This window comes from Gopherus evgoodei, chromosome 4, assembly GCF_007399415.2.
Source record: "Gopherus evgoodei ecotype Sinaloan lineage chromosome 4, rGopEvg1_v1.p, whole genome shotgun sequence".
Classification (NCBI taxonomy): Eukaryota; Metazoa; Chordata; order Testudines; family Testudinidae; genus Gopherus; species Gopherus evgoodei.
The window spans coordinates 20,079,942-20,101,720 of NC_044325.1; the positions used below are offsets into that span (position 1 = coordinate 20,079,942).

The following is a 21,779-nucleotide window of genomic DNA, read 5'->3' on the forward strand; positions in this document are numbered from 1 at the left end:
GATAAACAGTAAAGTGCAGAACTGTAAGGAGAGTAAAGCTATCAAATATCATGTAATCCGACCCAAACTTGGGGATACAATTTTCTTTTACCTAATTGTAATAGTAGATTTTCTCCACTGTGAGAGAGACACAATTTTTTTTCCTGAACATCTGTGTGTGTATGGTAAGGAGACTGCAAATTGAAAAAATGTAGGGCCAGATTTTCAAAAGCACATTGCTCCTATTTAGGGCAACATAAAGGCCAGAAGTGCAAAAGAGAACTGAGCTATTTTGAATCTTTGGCCCTTACAGTTTAATTCAGATCAGCAATTCTTCTAAAACTTGCAAGCAGTCTTTCATGGGTTGCAGCATAGCTTTTCTGGTGAGAATAAAGAAAATGCACAAGTTAGCATGGAGAGGGAACAGATATGATTGTAGCTTTGGAGCAACAGGTTAATCAGTCCTCTCCTGTCCCCCAAATGGCATCCTGTTTTTAAAATGGGGCCCCATTTGGAATGGTTTCTAATGAATAAGTTAGGATTTAACAGCTGGCTTTGTAATCTGAGAACAGACTTGGGTTCTCAGCCTCTAGGCCTTAGAAGGTTATGCATATCATGGAAGTAATGTGTGTGTGTGTGTGGGGGGGGGGTGCCATCTCTCGCTAGCCTTCTTTCCTTCTTGCTTGCCTAGAGCGTTCCCTGTTGATAAATCATTGGTGTGCATTAGTGTCAGTAGTCTGCAACAGGATCTGCTCTCTCGGCTGCAGCAAGTATACTGTGCCTGCAGAGTTGTGAAATGCATGAAAATGAATATAATAGTATAAGTCCTGTCACTTGGATTCCCTGCATGTTCACAGCATAGGAATACATACTAACGCTGTTCTCTACATTTCTGCAGGTGCTGGAAGATAATGACTATGGCCGTGCAGTGGACTGGTGGGGCTTAGGAGTCGTAATGTATGAAATGATGTGTGGCCGGCTCCCTTTCTATAATCAGGACCATGAGAAGCTCTTTGAACTTATCCTCATGGAGGAGATTAGGTTTCCACGCACTTTGTCACCTGAAGCAAAATCTCTTCTGTCAGGTTTGCTGAAGAAGGATCCTAAGCAAAGGTGAGGCCGTTTTTTAAAAATCAAACATTTTAATGTCTTTGGTTTTCTGATGATAGCTGTGGTTGCATTTCTTCTTTGGGTCCACCACATCAAAACAAACACAGGGACGGGCACAATCAGCTGAGGTACTAAACAAAAAAGAACACATATGACTGTCCAGTTATTTCAGAAAATGAGTTTAAAATAGTTTCCCTCCAATGTTGCGGTTGGAAAGACCCACACAATCAGAGCAAGTTGTGCATTCAACCACACTTTGTATATGGTCATTTTCACTAAGGGCTAGTCTACACTGGCAATGTTAAAGCGCTGTCGTGGCAGAGCACTGGGGGAGAGCTCTCCCAGCGCTCTAAAAAAACCACCTCCACGAGGGGCATAGCTATCAGCACTGGTGCACTTGTCTACACTGGCGCTTTGAAGCGCTGAAATTTACTGCACTTGGTGGGGTGTTTTTTCACACCCCCAAGGGAGAAAGTTGCAGCGCTGTAAAGTGCCAGTGTAGACAAGCCCTAAGTAAACACACGAAAAGGGGAAAGGTGTTTTCCCCTCTAATTTCTTTCAGTGTTTGAGATAAGTGTGATTTTTTTTTTAAATGACTGTGTCCCTTTAAACATTGCAGATTTATCAGGAACTAATAGTAGTTGAAAGATCCAACAAACTGGTTTCTTCTTTATTGTTTTAAATGTTGCTAGAGACTGGGTACTCCAAAAGGCAACAGGAAGCAAATGCAGTAATAGAGAATATTTGCAGTAATTGCAAAATACCCTGGCTGCCATTATATTGTACAGAAGGCTATAACCCAAACAAACCACATCACCCATTCTAGATCACAGCAAACATGACTTTTGCATGCTCTACAGTGATTGCTTTCACGTCTACAATTTTGTTTTCTGTTTCTTAGTTCCATGTTGAATCAGGGGGCTGTTAGCAGCGCTGCCCCGCAACTTAGTGGGTAGATGGTATTGGAATATATGGAGATATTGCTATCTCATAGAGCTGGAAGGGACCCTGAAAGGTCATTGAGTCCAGCCCCCTGCCTTCACTAGCAGGATCAAGTACTGATTTTGCCCCAGATTCCTAAGTGGCCCCTTCAAGGATTGAACTCACAACCTTGGGTTTAGCAAGCCAATGCTCAAACCACTGAGCTATCCCTCCCCCTGTGCTGTGTAGTTGGCCCTCTTTCTCTGTTCTCTTCTTGTTGGTTTTGTAATGATAACCATAAGTGAAAGACTTAATACACAACAAACAGTACAATAGTGCAGGATTACAAACCTTCCCACAGTGACCTAGCACTGCTTAGAACCAACTGCACCACTGCCAATCGCACATGTACAAAAATAACATCTGTCCCCAGAAAACTGAGATTGACCCTGAAATGGAGACTTTTCAAAGAATGTAACGCATGGGCTTTTTGGTCTGTCCTTTTATTTATTTATTTATTTATTTATTTATTTAGAACTTCTCATGCCCAGACTCCTGTGTGCGTGTGACATTAGTCTTGCCAAGTCGCACAAATGTATAGCAAGGTTACTGGCCCCTCTGCTGGAGGACCCCACTTAGTTCGGGGCCACACTGTGGTAGGTACAAACACTTAGTAAGAACCAGGCCCTGCAAGGGATCAGTCTAGTTCAAAGCGTAATGGTGATACACCTCTACCCCAATAGAACACGACCCGATATAACACGAATTTGGATATAATGGGGTAAAGCAGCAGGGAGCCCCAGGCCCTTTAAAGCGCCATCCGAGCCCCGCTGCTTTACTGTGTTATAGCCAAATTTGTGTGGAGCCCCAGGCCCTTTAAATCACTGCCCAAGCCCCGCTGCCAGAGCTCCAGTGGTGATTTAAAGGGCCCAGGGCTTCCCGCAGCGGCTAAAGCCCTGGGCCCTTTAAATCACCACTGGGGAAGCTCTTGCTGGTACGCCGTACCAGACCAAACCCGATATAATGCGGTCTCACCTATGAGGCGGTGAGATTTTTTGGCTCTTGAGGACTGCGTTATATCGGGGTAGAGGTGTACTAGGAACTGGAACTGGGACTTGCCATACTCGTGCAGGGACTACCAAACATCCATCAGATGGGAACAATTTTTAATCCCTTCTGAGCTGGGTAGGATCCAAACCGCTAACCTACAAATGAGAGAGTCTGTAGTTTATTAGCAATACCCTGAGGAATCCAATCGCTATTAAACACTAACATTGGACCTGTGAGAATGAGACAGCGTTCCAGAAAAGTTTGCATCTTAGATCAAGTTCTCACCTTTCTGTAGCTTATGCAGGCAGCCTCTTCCAATCTCTGGAAACACAGGCAAAAATCTCGTTCAAGCCTCTCTGTCTGCCACACCCCATTAATGGAGCAGCTCCTCTTAACCAAAATACAAACAATAAAATAAATATTAACACAACATTCAGTTCACTTCTAGATGCAATGTGTTGCAGTATAAAATAGTTCCAATTATTACTCTAAGGTTCTTATGCTAACTTTACTGTTGTATATGTTTTCACTTCCACATGAATCATCAGCAGCAGGGTTTGAATGTACAACCTTCTGATCCATAGAACAGTGGTTCTCAAACTTTTTCTTCCACAGACTGCTTGAAAATTGCTGAGGGTCTCGGCGGACCACTTAATGATCTTTCCAAATGTTGTTTGTACCGTTAGCTAACTATTGTAAAGCGCTTTGGATAAAAGAGCTATATAAAAAAAGTTAATAATAATAAACTTTTTTTGTTCTACAAAAGCACACAACTCTTATTTTAATATCAGCAGTATGACCTTTCTAAAACGATGGATGCGCCCTCTCCCCCCTGCCACGGCAGCCCCCGAGCTGGGGCTGGAAAGGAAGGGGGTCTCTCCCCAGCAGCTCCAACCCTGGAGCTGGGGAAAGTCGCCTCTTTCTCTGGCCGCCGCAGCCCCACACATCCCAAATTCCTCCCACCCCCTCTTTTCATCCCACTTCCCCCTCCCACCTACCCCTTATTCCCCCCCACTACTCATCTTACATGTGCATCTTCTCCAGGGTCCAGGCACCTAATAATTGGAGCCACGCCTTTATTGAGGTGAGTGGCCCTTCATTTTCTTGTGTGCGGCCGCCCATGTGTGCACCCTAGAAGGGACTATCTGCGGACCACAGTTTGAGAACCTCTGCCAAAGAACATAGATACAGTGTCAGCTATAGGAATAAGCAGGGAGGCAGAAAGGGTGCTGTTATTCTCTGTGGACTAGCCTATACCAGGAGGCATGATGTGCACACTGCTAGTTACTTTACACAAGTATATCTGACATAAATATTTGAGAGACAGCTGTGGAACAGTGGCGGTCAGAATTCTTGGTCTCTCTGCCCTGCTCTGAGGTCAGACTGTGGCATAGTGGTTACAGACAGAATAGGCAGATGTAACAATGACTCTGTTTGGGTCATCTGCAGGGAACTGAACCTGGGACCTGTGGATGAAGTATGGCCCTATATTACTTGAGCAAAGGAGCCATGTCTCTTAGTATCAAAGCAGTATCATGTCGTACATTCCTAGATGTGGTCCAGCTCCTAGAGGGTGACACAGGATCATGCTATATTAGTGTAAGTTACAGAAGCATGTAATTTGCCGTGTTCTTCCTGAAAGACTTGTGTGGAAAAGTGGCTGAGATTTGGGTCTCTAAGACCTGTGTCACAGCCCTGGTCGAGCAACCCTTTGCTGAACACTCTCCAGGCTAGTGTGTTTGGACCCACACATTGGGCCTGTGTACTTTCAAGCTTCCTTGAGCCACAGTAGGCTTCTGCCATTATGTTTGGCTCTTGCCTCTGGAATGCTTCCTGGTCCCAGACTCTGTCAGGTATCCTTTTTTAGAAGTGGGACCCCACAGCCCAGCTGCCCTCCCTAGGCAAGGCCCCAAGACCTGTGCTGAATCCTCCAGGTCTCCCAGTGGCTTAAGCAAAACCTTATTCCTCTTACTCGCACACTGGTTTATAGTTCAGGGACATGTGACAGTGAAGCCAATAGACACAGACTTTGCAGAAGGATATCTAAAACAATTTTCTTTAGACTGCACAAGAGAAATGCAGATCCCTGAAAAATAATAAACACCAGTATGCCATTTCCTGCTTCACTTTCCTCACTGCTCTTGAGCATTCTTTGGGATGTGGTCAGAGTCTTCGAAGAAGTACAGGATCTTTCCTCACCCTTTCTCCTTCAGAACGTAGTCTTCTTTCAGATCCCTGAAGCCATCATCCTTCAGCTCAGCCAGTCCGGCAGTGAAAGAGGTTCCCTGTCTCTCAAAAAAAGTTCCTCTCTCTCAAATTTTTCAGCCTCTGGGGTTTTAAATGTTAGCAGTAACACCTTGGCTCCTTCGTTCCCTTTTTGGGGATTTTCTACTCCTCCTCCTCCTCTAGAGATCTGAAGAGAACTGGCTTCATCTAGGTTGCAGCTACTCCTTTGTTCTGTCATCCTGCTGACTTGTTAGTCTTTAACGACCGTCTCGTTCCAAGCCAGACATTCAGGTGCCCACTTTGTTTCCTTAACAGAAGGAGGGTTCATCGAGAAGATGCAGAGGTGTATTCCATGTATGTGTGTGTGCATGTGTGCGTGCACTCTGAAGCCAGAGAATTTTGCCTAGCCGTACCCTGTGATCCTAGCTCCTCCCCTGGCAGTATAAAGGCACCACCACCCCAACCTTCTCAGCTCCTTCTCACCACCTGCGGCTAGCATTGGAGCTCAGTGGGGTGTTTTCACCTCTCAGAAAACAGACTGAAAGATGAGTTTTGTTTTCCTCTAGATAATAGTTAGTAGTATCTTAGGTTTAGTTTAGAGTTAGAGTAGTTAGCTGCCCTGTGTGATGCAACTACCTGACGGTGCTGTGGGCCATCCCTAATAGTGATCCCTACCAAGGTGCTTGTTCTCGGTACCTTAAGGAACAGTGCTCCATCTGTAAAGTCAACCAAGAGTACTGCTTGTGAGCTGCCTACATGGAACATAGCTGCATCTAGTCAAAGAATTAAAATGGTTACTTGCCTATATTGTGACTGTTCTTTGAGATGTGATGAAGGTGTGTATTCCACAACACATTCTCTGTCGCTTCTACACCGGCCTTTATACTCTTGACATTTGCAGGAACTGAGGGGGTCTGGCCGGCGCTACCCTTATATAACCAGTGGAGAGTGGGTGCACACCTATGTGGAATGCATGTCTGCATCTCATCTCTAAGAATAACAGTAACAATACAGGTCAATAATTGTCTTTTTATAAATTCAAAGACCAGAACGGACTATCATCTAGTCTGGTCTGCGTAACTCCAACTGTAGAACTTCCCCAAAATAATTCCCAAAGCAGATCTTTTAGAAAGAGTCCAATCTTGAAAAAATTTCCAGTGATGGAGGATCCACCGTGACCCTTGTTCCAGTGGTTAATTACTCTCAGCGTTAAAAAATTATGCCATATTTCCAGTCTGAATTTGTCTAGCTTCAATTTTGAGCCATTGGATCATGTTTATTTTTCTCTCCCAGGCTGACTAGCTCATTAGTAAATATTTGTTCCCCTTGTGGGTACTTATTGGCAGCGCTAGCCCATTGGGGGCCCTAAGCAGGAATATTTTTGTCTTCCCCATTCTAAAATGAGCACATTCTTATAATAAAAACTGAATAGGGGACCCCCTTGAGCTGCCGGGGGCCCTAAGCAATTACTTAGTCTGCTTATGAGGCTCTGACCTAGACTGTAGTAAAGTCACCCTTTAACCTTCTCTTTGTTAAGCTAAATAGACTGAGCACCTTGAGTCTTTCACCATAAGGCAGGTTTTCTAGCCCATTAATCAGTCTTGTGGCTCTTCTCCAAACCCTCTCCACTTTATCAACATCCTTCTCAGAATTGGACACAGCATTCCAGCAGCAGTCACACCAGTTCCAAATAGAGGTAAAATAACCTCTTTACTCCCACTCTGGATTCTTTTTTATGTATCTGTAACAAAGCGGCTTGCCCCTTAATGTCTGGAGGGCCTGAGGCTAGCCAGCCCTGATTACTAAAGGGGGTACGCCTCTGTGAGAGCAGCAGCTGGCTGCAGTAAGCTGGGAGATGCTCAGGAAACAGAAGCCTGAGAAGCTGTAGCTGGCTTGAGGAAACAGCAGCTGCCGAGAAGAACATTGGCTCTTGCAGAGACTCCCAGCTCTGGGGAAGAGGGCTGGGAAACCCCCCAGCTAGGGAGGCAGACACTGAACTGGTGCTGGGGCCTGGAGGACCAGTGCATACTTGAGAACTGAATAAAGTGGAGTCCAGATGGAAATGTTTTAATTTCCTTTGGACTATCTTGAGTTTGGTTAAAGAGCCCTAAAGAGAGGGGAAATAGAGGCAGGGAGCTGGAGGGCAACCTCAGGCGATGGGGAAATCAGGTGGTGGCCAACCCCTTTACAGCATTCAAGGGTTGCATTAGCTTTTGTTGGCCACAGAATTGCATTGTGAACTCACGTTCAGCTGATTATCCATCACGCCCCCCAAATCTTCTTCAGAATCACTGCTTCCCAGTACAGTATAGAGTCCCCCATCCTATAAGTATGGCCTACACTCTTTGTTCCTAGGTATATATATTTATATTTAGCCTATTAAAACACACATTGTTTGCTTGTGCCCAGTTTACCAAGTGATCCAAATTGCTCTGTATCAGTGACGTGTCCTCTTCATTTTTTACCACTCTCCCAATTTTTGTGTCATCTACAAACTTTATCAGTGATGATTTTATGTTTATTCCAGGTCACATGAAAATGTTAAATAGCATAGGGCCAAGAACCAATTCCTAGAAGACCATCTTCTCAATAGCGATTCCTTGTTTACAGTTATATTTTTGGAGATCTATCAGTTAGTAAGCTTTTAATCTATTTAACATGTGCCATATTAATTTTATACTGTTCTAATTTTTTAATCAAAATGTCGTGCAGTATCAAGTCAAACACACTGTAGAAGTCAGAGTGTATTGCACCAACTCTATTACCTTTATCAACAAAACTTCTAATCTAAAACTTAGTTTGAAAGTATCTATTTTCCATAAACCCATGTTGATTGGTATTACTTATATTACCCTCCTTAAATTCCTTATTAACCAAGTCTCATATCAGCCGCTTCATTATCTTGCCTGGGATCCATGTCAGACTGACAGGCCTATAATCACTTGGGTCATCCCATTTACCCTTTTCAAATACTGGCACAACATTCGTTTTCTTCCAGTTTTCTGACGTTTCCTCAGCGTTCCAAAATTACTGAAAATGAACATTATTGGTCAGCCTCAGCTAGCTTTTCTACAGCTCTTGGATGCGAATTATCCAGATCTGATGATTTTAAAATGTCTAACTTTAGTAGCTGCTGTTTAAGATCCTCCTGAGATGCTAATGGAGTGGAAAGATTATTATTATATGATATAACTATAACATCTGTTTTTTCCCCAAATACGGAACAGGAATATTTATTGAACAGTTCTGCTTTATTATTGATGATTCTATCATTTGCATCTAACAATGGACCAGTACCATTGTTAGGGTCTCTGGAAAGAACTTAATCCCCTGGAACTAAGTAGGTAGCAGTACAAGTGGGTAAATGAAATCACACACAATTTTCTAAAAATAATAGACATTTCCCATGTTTTCCACACATGGGTTCTATTCCCAGCTGTGCCTGAGGTGACCTTCTGCAAGCTCTCAGATATCTTATAGGTGAAAAGGGTGAGTAATAGTCACCTACCCTAAAATAGCGGCATGAATCATGGAAATGGAGGGCTAGAAGGGACCTTGAGAGGTCATCTAGTCCATGGAATCAGGACCAAGTATACAATAGATCATCACTGACAGGTGTTTGTCTAATCTTTTCTTAAAACCTCCAGTGACAGGGGTTCAGCCTCCCTTGGTAACATGGTCCAGTACCTTTATAATTAGAAAGGTTTTCCTAATATCTAACCTAAATCTCCTGTGTTGCAGATTAAGCCAATTACTTCTTGCCTACTTTCAGTGGACACGAGAACAATTGATCACAGTCCTCTTTATAACAGCCCTTTAACATTTTTGAAGTCTATCAGGTTCCTTCCTCAGCCTTCTTTTTTCAAGACGTAACATTCCCAGGTTTTTGCCTTTCCTCAGGTCAGCTTTTTTAAACCTTTTCTCATTTTTGTTGCTCTCCTCTGGACTGTCTCCAGTTTGTCCACATCTTTTCTAAAGTGTGGTGCCTAGAACTGGACACACTACTCCAGAGGCAGCCTCACCAAGTAGAACAGAACAATTACCTCCTGTGTCTTAGATATGACACTTCTTCTGTTAATACTCCCCAGAATATTAGCCTTTTTTGCAGCTGCATCACATTGTTGGTTCATACTCAATTTGTGATCCATTATAACCCCTAAATCTTTTTCTGCAGTACTGCCACCTAGCCAGTTATTCCTCATTTTGTATTTGTGCATTTGATTTTTTCCTTCCTAAGTGTAGTAATTTGCACCTGTCTTTATTGAATCTCATTTTGTTAATTTCATACCAATTCTCCAATTCGTTAAGGTTGTTTTGAATTCTAATCCTGTACTCCAAAGTGCTTGCAACCCCTCCTGGCTCGGTGTCGTCTGGAAATTTTATAAGCATACTGTCCATTCCTTTATCTGAGTCATTAATGAAAATATTGAATAGTACCAGACCCAGGACTGACTTCTCAGGGATCCCTCTAGATATGCCCTTCTAGTTTGACAGTGAACCTTTGATAACTACTCATTGAGTATGGTGGGCGGGGGGGGGTTCCCCCCTCCAAACAGTTGTGTGCCCATCTTATAGTAATTTCATTTAGACCACATTGTGGCTTATTACAACAATCCGTAACCCGCTTTCCCTTGAATGGTCTCTTCCCACATATTCTAACTACTTATGCTAAACTATCTGTTTGATCTTGTATTTAGCCGTGATGCTCCTTTCCCAGACGTGAAAAAAATCTCTGTGTAACTCAAAAACTTGTCCCTCTCACCAACAGAAGTTGGTCCAATAAAAGATATTACCTTACCTGCCTTGTCTGTTAAAAGGTAGACAAAAGAGTTCCACAGCGCTTCAGTGTGTTTAATGCATTTGTTTAACCAGTATGTGTAGAGTGCTTTTCAGGGTTGGAATGGTAGAATTTGAATTGAAGGAAGCAGATTCTGTAATCTTAGGTGTATTGAAGATGTGGTCTTTGTCATAAAGTCAGAGGGATCAAACTTTAAGACCTCATAATGAAAAGTGGCTTAAGTTAGTGTTGATTTGGGACTACATAGGAATTGGAGACACTTGTGTAGCAGTGGATTCTAGCAACAATACAAACTGGAAATGGAAGGAATTCTGCCCCTTGGGTTCCACAGTATTTGGAAAATGTGAGCCTACTGCCAAAATGTCATTCTCTGCAGCATTCAAGTGAAATGAAGAGCATTTGGAAGGAACAAAGTGTGCCATTTAACACATACATCAGCCTACTGCTAGCAATGATTAGATCTTCCTATACGCAAGGTAGACCTTAGGGAATATCTATTGTGGTGACTGATAAGGATTTTAATAACAATGAGTTATGTCTTGAAAGCCCTGCAGAGGAATATTAAAATATTGTGCTGGAGATTTTGGAGTTTCTAAATATTTTAGCATAACAGTATTTATTGGAAGTAAGCGGAGACCAACTGGAGAATAAAGTGATTTAAGAGTCTGCTAGATAAAATGTAACTGGGGAAGACCCAAAATGAGCAACCAGCAGAAGACAATCAAAAACCTAGTGGTTAATGGTGTAAAAGACCTTCCAGCTGATGATAGTCTCATTGTATCCCATCTTGTGTGGTTTTGTCCCAGAAGGATTTAAGCACAAGCTCACTGTCAGTGGGATTACTCACAAGTTTAAAGTTAAGTACATGCTTAAATGCTTTTCTGGATCAGAACCATGCTGCAGTAGAGTTGAGATTGTTAAACTGAAGAACAAGTACTGTATTTTTTTTAAAGATGTGAATGGAAATGGGTGCTCAACATTGTTTAAACCCTTGTATCAATGAGTTAACTGAGATGACACTGCCTATCTATGATTCAGCAAACATTTTTATTGTGTTTCTTTATAACTAGAGCCCTAACAAATTCACAATCATTTTGATCAAAAATTTCACAACCAGAGGGTTTTAAAATTGGTCAGTTTCACGTTTTCAGCTGTTTGTCTGAAATTTTAGGTGTTGTAACCTTGGGGGTCCCAATCCAGAAGGTACCTGGAAGTGGGTCTGATCTTCCCCTTTCTCCACCCTGAACTGCCATGCCAGTGAAAGGACAAGTCCTCTCCCTCCCCAGCCCAGCTGGGACAAGCAGCTAGGACCCCCCTGATTGGGGCACTCCCAGCAGCAAGAGGGAGATCAGATTTCACAGAGAAGGGCTTATTTCATGGTCCATGACACATTTTTCACCACTGTGAAATTGGTAGGGCCCTAATTATAACCCCGTCAGTGATTTTTAGGTATGCAGAATGATTACTGTATTTGCACTTGGTTTCTCTTCAGAATGATAGCTGGCTGTCTTTCACTTCTGGAGCACAGATACTTGCAGTCAGATCATTAAAATAACTTTCAGGCTGCATGCATGCAGTTTTATAAGTTCAGAGAATGCACGTTTCATAGTTTTCCTAAGCAGCTTCTTAATGATGACTTTTCTCTTTTGAACTTAGGTTGAAGCACAAAATAAAAGTCCTTGAACTTAGGTGGAAGCAAACAAAAACAAACAAATGTTTAGCACTCAGTAATGACAGCCATTTAGACCAGAGTGACTTCCACCAGTTCACTGGTGTGACTTTCTTTAAAACATCATCAGCAAACGTATATTGCTTGAATGGTTCACCCTTAGCTCTGAAGTTTATTATAGTTGGCATTATGGATGGATGATTGCTGGATGTCCATGTCTTAGTCACCTCCTCTTCTTCAGCAGTTAAGGTTTGGGACTCTCTTCTAAATTTCTTCTCATCTTGGATACGCAGCATTGTCTGTGACCAAACTGTGTACTAGACATTATAATTTTTTTCACAGTTTGTTACAGCTTTTACTGCTACTTTTTGTTAAGTATTCTGCTGTGTGTGCATTTCCTGATGTATCAATTGTTTCTGTAAGGAAGAAATTCCCTTCTTCTGTTGCCACACAAGCCCATACAACAGGATCATTGTGGACATTGCTCCACCCATCAAGACTCAGGTTAACAATTTCACCCTCTAGACCTTTTGCACACTACTCAATTTATCTTTCATAAACTTTATCCAGCAATTTGCTTGCGACGTCTTCTCTGTTGAGTGGACTGTATCCTGGTCTTAATGACTGAACTATGTTTATGAAGTGTGGGTTCTCAATCATAGAGAAAGGAGAGTTTTGTTGCATAAACAAATGGGGCAATTTTTTCATCAATTACCTCTTTTTGTAATCTGCTGTTTCTTATCACAAATTTATCTATGGCTGCTTCTGGAAGTACCATAGAGTAACAACTATATTTTTTGCTCAAACATAAGAATTCAAGAATAGTCCAGAAGGAAGACAAGCAGCCCTTAACAAAGAAGTATGAAATAAAAAAGTTTACCAACCTGAAGATCCTGCAAAACTAAGCATCTCTGATGTTATCTTCTAGACTGAGCACTAAGTCCCATTGGGTAGATAGAAAGATTAACCTAAATAATCTATACAGAAGCCTTTGGAACTGAATAAAATTGGGTCCCTAATCCATGAATTATTGGAACTCATTTACAAAACTTTTCTTAAACATTACATGAATATATTGTCTCATACTGTAGAATTAGAATTTATAATCCCTATTCCATTATGAGATATCTTTGAGCTATAATGTATCTTTATCTTTAGGTTTTTTCCTCAAAAAGCATTTTATCAAAAAAAAAATCCAATTTAAATTTTAAAAAAATCTTGATTTTTTTTTTAAATCATTGATTTTTATTCACTCTGATTTTAGACTATAGGTTTTTCTGAACGTCTTGGTGCTTCTAGGTATCTGTTTTCATTTAATCTTTGTAATGCTGTATTGCTTTTATACACTTTTAATGGTGTATTGCTTTTATAGTCTAATTTATACACATAGTTAGGATTGCAAGGATTGCAGAGTGAATTTGTGTTGTGGCTTGTGTTATAAGGGCAAGTGTGGCCCAGTGGTGAGGTGCTAGCCTGGGACTTGTTGTAGTGAGTTCAGTTCCTTGCTCTACCAGATTTCCTGTGTGACTGGGCAAGTCACTTAGCCACTCTGTGGCTCAGCTTCTCATCTGTAAAATGGGGACAATAGTAGTTCCCTACCACATAGGAGTGTTTGGGAGGATAAATACATTAAAGTTCATGAAGTGCTCAGAAATTATGGCGATGGGCGCCATATGCAGGAGGTCAGACTAGATGATCATAATAGTTGTAATGGTACCTTCCAGCCTTAATATCTGTGAATTTCATCTATCACCTGTCTGAAGGTGATAGGTGAGCGAGAAGCCTGTTGATCTCTGTGCGTGTTGTTCCAGAAGAATATGCTTTTTGTATTGTTTGGATAATGTGGCTCAGTCTTTAAGAGAGAGCATTTTACCCATATAATAAATTTCAAACTCCTGTTGACTCAGGGCTTCTCTACACGTTAACTGGAACAAAAATAACTAAATTGTTTTAATTTATACTTGTAATTATGTTGGGTCATGTCTGTGTGAAGACTATCATAATAAAAGTGCCCCATCTCGATATAATTTAAATCAATAGAAAACCCATTGTGTTTCCCTGAATCCAGGAAGGAGGGTACTGTTTGTGTACAACTTGATAATGTTATTTATTTGTGGTGTTATAGCACAAAGTGTCATCTTATAATTTACGTTTACATCAGGTTTCATAATTCAGTTTTTTTTAAAAACCTTGTGTCTTTCACTGTGGGTCGTTAAGATCAGTTGGGCTTCCAAGAAAAGATCCCAGCACCCTGAGAAGTGACTACTCCTTGTAACCGAGTTAGAAGGAAGGCTGGCTAGCTCAGTCAGGGCTCACTCAACTCTTGTTACAAAACGTATTTTTAAGCTTCAGCTCTTCTCCGAAAGTTGACTAAAATGGCAACATGGGGTTCTATGTTTGTGTTTCATTATCTTCCATAACAGCTTCTTAACAGTGAGAGTAATTAATCACTGAAACAATTTACCAAGGGTCGTGGTGCATTCCCCATTACTGGCAATTTTTTAATCAAGACTGGATGTTTTTCAAAAAGATCTGATCTAGGAATTATTTTGGGGACGTGCTATGACCTGTATTATACAGGAGGTCAGATCAGATGATCACAGTGGTCCCTTCTGGCCTAGGAATCTATGAATCATATCATATATATTTCCACAAAGAGAGTTTTTTGTTGGCCTGTAAGTTATGCTTCCAACAAATGATTAGGGTTGTGCAGGTCAAATTCTGCCTCTCTTCATTTCTATGGTATAACTCCCATTATTTTCAGATTTTAGCCTTAATTTACACCGGAGCAAACCTCATTCCCTTTTCCTAGTTGCCAGGTGTAACTGATTGGACCTCTCACTGAAACACAGTAAAACTTTATGCACAAGAAGAACTAGAATCCAGCTCACTCTCCCATAGGCATTCACAAGCTCTGCATGCTAAAAGTAATCACTTACTTTTGCCACTAAAACAAATATGAATTAGAGCAGATATGTTGCGCAAGAGAAGCCCACTTTTAAAGTCACATAACAGAACTTCATTTTGAGGTCAGATCTTTTCAAGCACAAATTTTAGATGCATCTTTTTCCGTATCAATAATTTGTCTCTTAAATAATTCCACTAGAGATTTTGGAAGCATATTGAAGTCTGAAATGGACCAACAAACAGTATTCATGAGTCTTAGTACACGAAACAAATGCATCAAGGTAAAGCCTCATCCTCAGACCTGAAACTGATAAACTGTTAGTTACTTAACCATATAACCCATGACTTCCTCACTTCTCAGTAATAACCTTATTTGAAAACTACATATGCTCAAGTGTTCATTTTTTAATTTTTAAATTTTTTTTGCCCCAAAACAGGTTAGGTGGTGGTTCTGATGACGCAAAGGAGATTATGCAACACAAATTTTTTTCTGGCATTGTTTGGCAAGACGTATATGAGAAAAAGGTACTTATAATAATTCCTCTGATGTCAAGTGGGTTTGTGGAGAAACTGAATATGTTTAAGTGGTCCCCTACAATGTATTTTGTTTTAATTCTAGTTGAAACAATTTTCTCTTTAACCAGTGATATACCCCTAAGATGCTTGAAGCCCAGAAACTGGCTCATTGAACCAGTGCCTGAGAATCTGAACATGAAACTAACCAGAAATAATAGTGAAACTGTTTTTTGCTTTTTGCATTTCTCTCTGTTTGAATAATGCAAATAAACTAGATCAGACAAGTAGCATAAACACAGAGATGTCAAACTTGGATTTTTTTTAAAGTAGTCGAGTTCTAATAAGAGGTTTGTGACAAAGAAGGGAAGGACAATTTTACGTATCAGAATTCGTGGTTTGTCACCTACTTTTCTGAAGCCCCGCCCCCATGTTCTCTAACGGGAGCCCCCAGAATCGGAGAGACTGACCTGCTGCTATGTGACTGGCATAACCACTACTCCATCAATTATGTCGACCTCAAGCTCTTCCTCCTCCATTATCTTAGAGCCATTTTCCACGTTGCCCTCATTACCTCTTCGGAGCATTTCCCTCCACTCATTCAAGTCTCTCTTCACAAACACTTTTGTCATGACACTCACATGGAACTCAGCCATCTATTTAGTGATAAAAAGAGAAACTACTTCATCATGCCATGTACTAGCTGTTGTTGAGTAACTGTGTGATCTTATTCATGTTATCCCACTTTGCCCTCCGTACTGTCTTGTTTTCCCTGCATCATATCAGAGCTAATTTAATTAGGAGGCAAGAGTCATATCTTCCCTTGGTTTTGGAAAGTGCTAAAGCCGACTTTGGGCCCCAGTAGGCATAATTAATAATTTTCTTTTTAACCTGAAAGTCTCTAATTAATAGAAATGGATGATCTGCTCAGGGTTTTAGCTATAGGATTCCTTTTAGTATAACTAACATCATAATATGTTAGCAGTTTCCATATCATACCAATAGAGATTAACATTGTTGACTTTCCTGTTGTATTTGGAGTACAAAGGGTACCCTGTCTTCTCCTTCCAAAACTTCTCTCTCTCCTTGTTGATAAAGTTATGAAGATGTTGAATAGTCCCCTGGAGAACGCAATAGATACAGCAAAGTGTAATATGACACGCATGTTCCTAATACTAGAAAACTCTTGTATTAGGAAAAATGATTGCCCCTTTATATCATTTCACAGAAGGGAGAGAGATGCATCTGAATACTGATGAAATATTTCAGCATTGTACGCTTCACACTTGAATACCTATGCATCATTCAGCATACACGGATCCTTTTAAAGGACAGCGTCCAGGTTGCCATCTAACATTTTAAACTGTTGTATTATATACACATTTTAATACTTACAATATAACTCTTCCCTTCTGCTCCTGGAAGATCTGTCATTTTCCCTAAAGGAAGGCTTGTAACTGACAGAACTCGAACTTCTCTGCTGGGCAAGTGGAAAACAAACCCTAGAACTGTATTCATTCATGATCACACATGCATGTTTTACTGGGCGCCTCTCATTCTGCCTGCCCTGTTCTTGTCAGAAGGCAGAGTTCTGAAATTTACAACTATCTCAATTCTTGAGAGAATAGGAGTTGTGTATATTCCATACCCTGTCTGCTCAGCAGACTAAGGCAGCCAAAAAATTGGAGGGATAGCAAGTCATTTTATTTGCCTTTTGTGCATCTGCCAGGAAACAAAGAGCTGTCTGGAAGGTCTGATTTTAGGTCTACTAGCCTTGACAATATCCCTTTTAAGAACAGATCTCAACGAGACTGCCACATGTAGAATGTCTGCAGTAGATGTATCAGGTGTTGGGCTTCTGCATGCCAGCATTCTGATTGCAAAGTTTACACAATTCAGTGTAAAGAATATTGTTTTTAATCTGATCTTCATGAAGGTTATAAAGAGTGGTGATGGGCCAATACTTCAATCCTTTTTCCAGTCCCTCCAGACATTAGCTGCCTTGGAGAAAATAGTGCCTGGATCAAGACTACCTCTGACATAGTCTTTGCAAAACCAAAACCCAGCCTCTTCCGCCCATTTCTAGCAAGCAGGCAAATCAGAAATTGGATCTAAGACATTATCTACTGTAGAAATACCCGCTCTGCACAGGCCAGAGAGGCAGGTTTAAGTGGTCTGGAGGGCATTCTGAAAATGATAGCATATTTCACTCACTATGGGGTGATATTCTATTAGCCTACATGAATCTCTGGGATAGACATGGTTCCCCAGTGTCATTGGGAAATGTTGAATAAGTTTACATAATTGAGGTTTTGTATGAACAAGGACATTTTCTGTGTAATTAAGCCTGGGAGACACGACCTTGCTTTGAACAACAGGGAGTTTGGTGTGACTGAGTTTGTCTAGTCACAGAAATTTAGAATCTTTATCAGAATATCCCTGCTGAAAATCTTTGCCATTTGTCCTTGGAGAAGGCTGCATTTTAACTAGGTAATACTTCATCCTTCCACAAACTCCATGTAAACATTGATATTTTAATTGCATCTTCTCACCAGTTTTTCTTGGCTAGTAAGCAGCTTAAGTCCACATAGCTCATGCTGGCATGCAGCAGCATTACGCTACAAGTGGCACCTTTCAACCATAGTCTGCTGAGCTACTGCAGTGAGAGCTGTTCAGTAACATGACAAATCCACTTAATAAACTAACCTCACAGCTTCTTGCTACAGTCTCCCAATTCCCCTCCCAGTTCAATAATCCAAATCCGACCATATACAAAAATATTTCCCTCATTTTGTAGGTGCAGTTTACCCTGTCTTAGATTGTATTTTACAAATATTTTGTAAAAAATAATCTAGAACACTTGTTTTCTATTTCCTTCTGTGGCTCCCAGTCATTCTCTAGCATAGAGTTTAGGTTTCTGCTGCAGTGCCCGAGTCCTTAATCACTCACGCATTCTGAGACTCAATGCCACCGACAATTTAGAGAGTGACTGGGAGCAGCACATGTGCCAAAACCACCATTAGGTAAATGGGTTATGGATAGAACGAACACGCAGAAAGGGCCAAGCTATTGCTTAGACGGAGGAGAAACTGCCTTATGGATGATCAGAATATTGGGGGTTCAGTATCGGGGAGAAAGGATGTTTATCTTCACAAAAAGGTATACTGGTTGGAATCACTTGAGAATAGGATTGTTATCTTATGAAATGGAGCTCCCTTTTATTGTACCTCTAATAACATATAAACTATATAGCCTGCATTTCCAATAGTGTCCAATAATTCGGGGTACTTAACATTGATATCTGAGCTATCTGAGCCATTAGTGATTATCTTTGAAAAGTCATGGAAGATGGGAGAGATTCCAGATGACTGGAAAAGGGGAGAGATTCCAGATGACTGGAAAAGGGCATATAGTGCCAATCTATTAAAAACTGGAGTATTGTGTTCAGTTCTGGGCATCACATTTCAGGAAAGATGCAGACAAATTGGAGAAAGTCCAGAGGAAGAGCAACAAAAATGTTAAAGGTCTAGAAAGCATGACCTATGAGGGAAGATTGAAAAAATTGGGTTTGTTTAGTCTGGAGAAGGGAAGACTGAGAGGGGACATAACAGTTTTCAAGTACATAAAAGTTGGTTACAAGGAGGAGGGAGAAAAATTGTTCTTAACCTCTGAGGAGAGGACAAGAAGCAATGGGCTTAAATTACAGCAAGGGAGGCTTAGGTTAGACATTAGGAAAAACTTCCTTTCAGGGTGGTTAAGCACTGGAATAAATTGCCTAGGAAGGTTGTGGAATCTCCATCGTTGGAGATTTTTAAGAGCAGGTTAGACAAACATCTGTCAGGAATGGTCTAGATAATACTTAGTCCTGCCATGAGTGCAGGGGACTGGACTAGATGACCTCTCGAGATCCCTTCCAGTCCTATGATTGAGACCTCTTAAAGGGGTCTGAATTTCTGAAACTGCTGAGTACTTATCTGATCCTCAGACTCATTCAAGGTATCATTGGACACCCAAAATGACTAGTTAGTTTTTAAAATTTAGGCTTACAATATGTACATTGTTTGCATCTTGTAACTGTAGTAGGTATTTATAATAAGGGCCATTTTAAAAACAGTTGTATTTTCACTTCCCATAATGTTGAATTGTTGGTTCTAAACCTCACAGGATTTTTATTTTGAAGTATCACCAGGATCTGTCTCTGTGGATCATATTTTTGTCTTTAATTTTAAATCAAATCTGAAATAAAATTAAAGGGGCCTAATATTATTGATTGTATGTATTGCAGTAGCAATTTCCCCTTTCGCATAACACAGAGACCAGGGGTCACCCAATGAAATTTAAAACAAACAAAAGAAAGTAGTACTTCACATAACTCAGAGTCAACCTGTGGAACTCTTTGCTAGGGGATGTTGTGAAGGCCATAATTATAATTGGGTTCAAAAAAGAATTAGACAAGTTGATAGAGGATAAGTCCATCAAAGGCTATTAGCCAAGATGGCCAGGGATACAACCCCATGCTCTGGGTGTCCCTAAGCCTCTGACTGCCAGATGCTGGAACTGGAAGACAGGAGACGGATCATTTGATGATTGCCTGTTCTGTTGATTCCATATGAAGCACCTGGCATTCGCCACTGTCAGAAGACAGGATGCTCTGCTAGATGGACCTTTGGTCTGATCCAGTGTGGCCGTCCTTATATTGTTTGACCTTGTTGTGCCTCCGCCAGTAACTAGGTCAGCATAGCTACAGCACTCACGGTGTGGATTTTTCATGCCCCTGAGCACCATAGCTACGTAGATCTATCTTTTAATTGTAGACCAGGCCTGAGTGATTTAATGTTCTGCCTAGCTGACCTTTTCCCTGCAGTTTCAGTGGGATACAGTATGCTTTCTTGATCCCCATTCCCCAATTGTTTTGTTGCCTAGTGTAGTTGCTATTACAACTGCCAGATTTATCCCCAGTGGTGGGTGAATTGATGCCCAACATCATGTCCTCTGTGGAAGGGCTCCAGAATGTGACTTCACACTAAGTTTCTGCTGTATCATGCAGTGGGAAACAGAACAAGATTTGCCTACGAGATACACTGCCTTCTAAAACCGTATGTTACAAAATCCTTCGGAACACTGCATCTGCATAAGACCAACATGGTGGATGTGCTGCTTCCCATGCTCCCTCCTCTCCCACCCCACTGAAGCAGCTCAGTTTACTTAGAGTCCTGCTGCTAGACTCCTTCCTTATATGGGGCTGACTTCTACCCCTCACACCCAAGAGAGTTTAACAGCACAGCGTAGGGTCTTTCTAGTGCTACTCATGGTTTAGCTACAGAAGGATGCAATGTAAGAAGCTCTCCACTGACCATGCCAGTTTCCCTTAAACCTTCAGAGCTCCAGAAGTGCAGGGTTTATATCAAATTGTTTCCATGGCATATGACTACGAGTGAGCTGTGATGCGCCTGATGTACAGCTCCCCTCCCCCTGAACAATTTTGGGCCATTAGGCAGGCTCTCTGTTTCTTTTGCCCCTCTCCCATGTCTCAAGCAGAGCGGATAAGGCCTGGAGTTTGTATATTATTTTTAAAAAACAGATTATTAATTTCTTAACTGTAAATATCAGCTATTTATTTATTGCTTGAAGTAGCATCAACAGCTCACAACTCTTTCTGCTGCAAACACGATTAAGAAACAGCCTTTCACATCCCATAAACAGGAAATGCACATTTTGTATTGTATATGTTTCTTTCCTATGAGCCAGGATTTTACTAGCAGTATAGGAAACGTCACTGTGGTTTATAGCTGAAATTCAAAGCCAGCCTATAAAGAATGTATTTCAGTAAACTATAAGCTTGCAGTGTTTTTGTGTCTTTCAGCTTATACCTCCATTTAAACCACAAGTTACATCTGAAACAGACACAAGGTATTTTGATGAAGAATTTACAGCACAGATGATTACAATCACTCCACCTGACCAAGGTAAAGTTTTTTCTAAATATGTCTCACTTTCCTTTTAGACCCACTCCAAGATGATAATCAGTAGTGTTATCTGGCCTTATAGAAAAGATCAAAGAAATGTCTGTTCAGATTCATGTGGGTTTCTTCATATACAGTAATTAAACTGTATGATTATACTTGATCATGGTGTTAGTAATCTGATATGGGGCTTTTCACTGTTAATTTGCCTATTCAAATCTGGGATGTCGGCAATGATGGTCCATACTAAAAGCCCAGCTCCAGCTTTGGGATGTTTACAAATCTGGAACTGAATTTTTCACCTGGGCCCATCTCTAATTGATAGTACCATAAAGTTGTTATCCAGTGGATGCTCAGTGAGCTATGTGATTCGATCTGGTGGTCTGCATCCCTGTCCTCGTAAATGCCAGAAACTATTGACTGGGCATAGAAACTGAATTGCCCTCTCAACCCCTACTGGTGGTCTCTCCAGTCTAGTGTTTTGGGGAAGTGTGTATCCATTCCACATTTAACTAGAGAATTCCAGTCTAGTGCCTTTCACAGGCATAGAATGTCATAAACAGAACTGAGTAGAAGCCAGATTTTTTGTCGTGGGGAGTTCTGACAGTTCAAAATTTGGTTTCTGTTCTGAAATGGAACTAAA

General features: G+C 41.0%; 1 protein-coding gene across 6 annotated transcripts in view; it reads left to right on the plus strand.

Moving 5' to 3' along the window:
- The window catches only part of AKT1 (AKT serine/threonine kinase 1), a 108,177-nt gene that overhangs the window by 84,007 nt on the left and 2,391 nt on the right, over nt 1-21,779 (plus strand). For all 6 annotated transcript variants that reach the window (XM_030558624.1, XM_030558619.1, XM_030558621.1 and 3 more), the window contains 3 exons: nt 878-1,092; nt 15,098-15,185; nt 21,037-21,139. In XM_030558624.1, the coding sequence (XP_030414484.1) occupies nt 878-1,092; nt 15,098-15,185; nt 21,037-21,139 (406 nt within the window). The remainder of the gene's footprint in view (nt 1-877; nt 1,093-15,097; nt 15,186-21,036; nt 21,140-21,779) is intronic.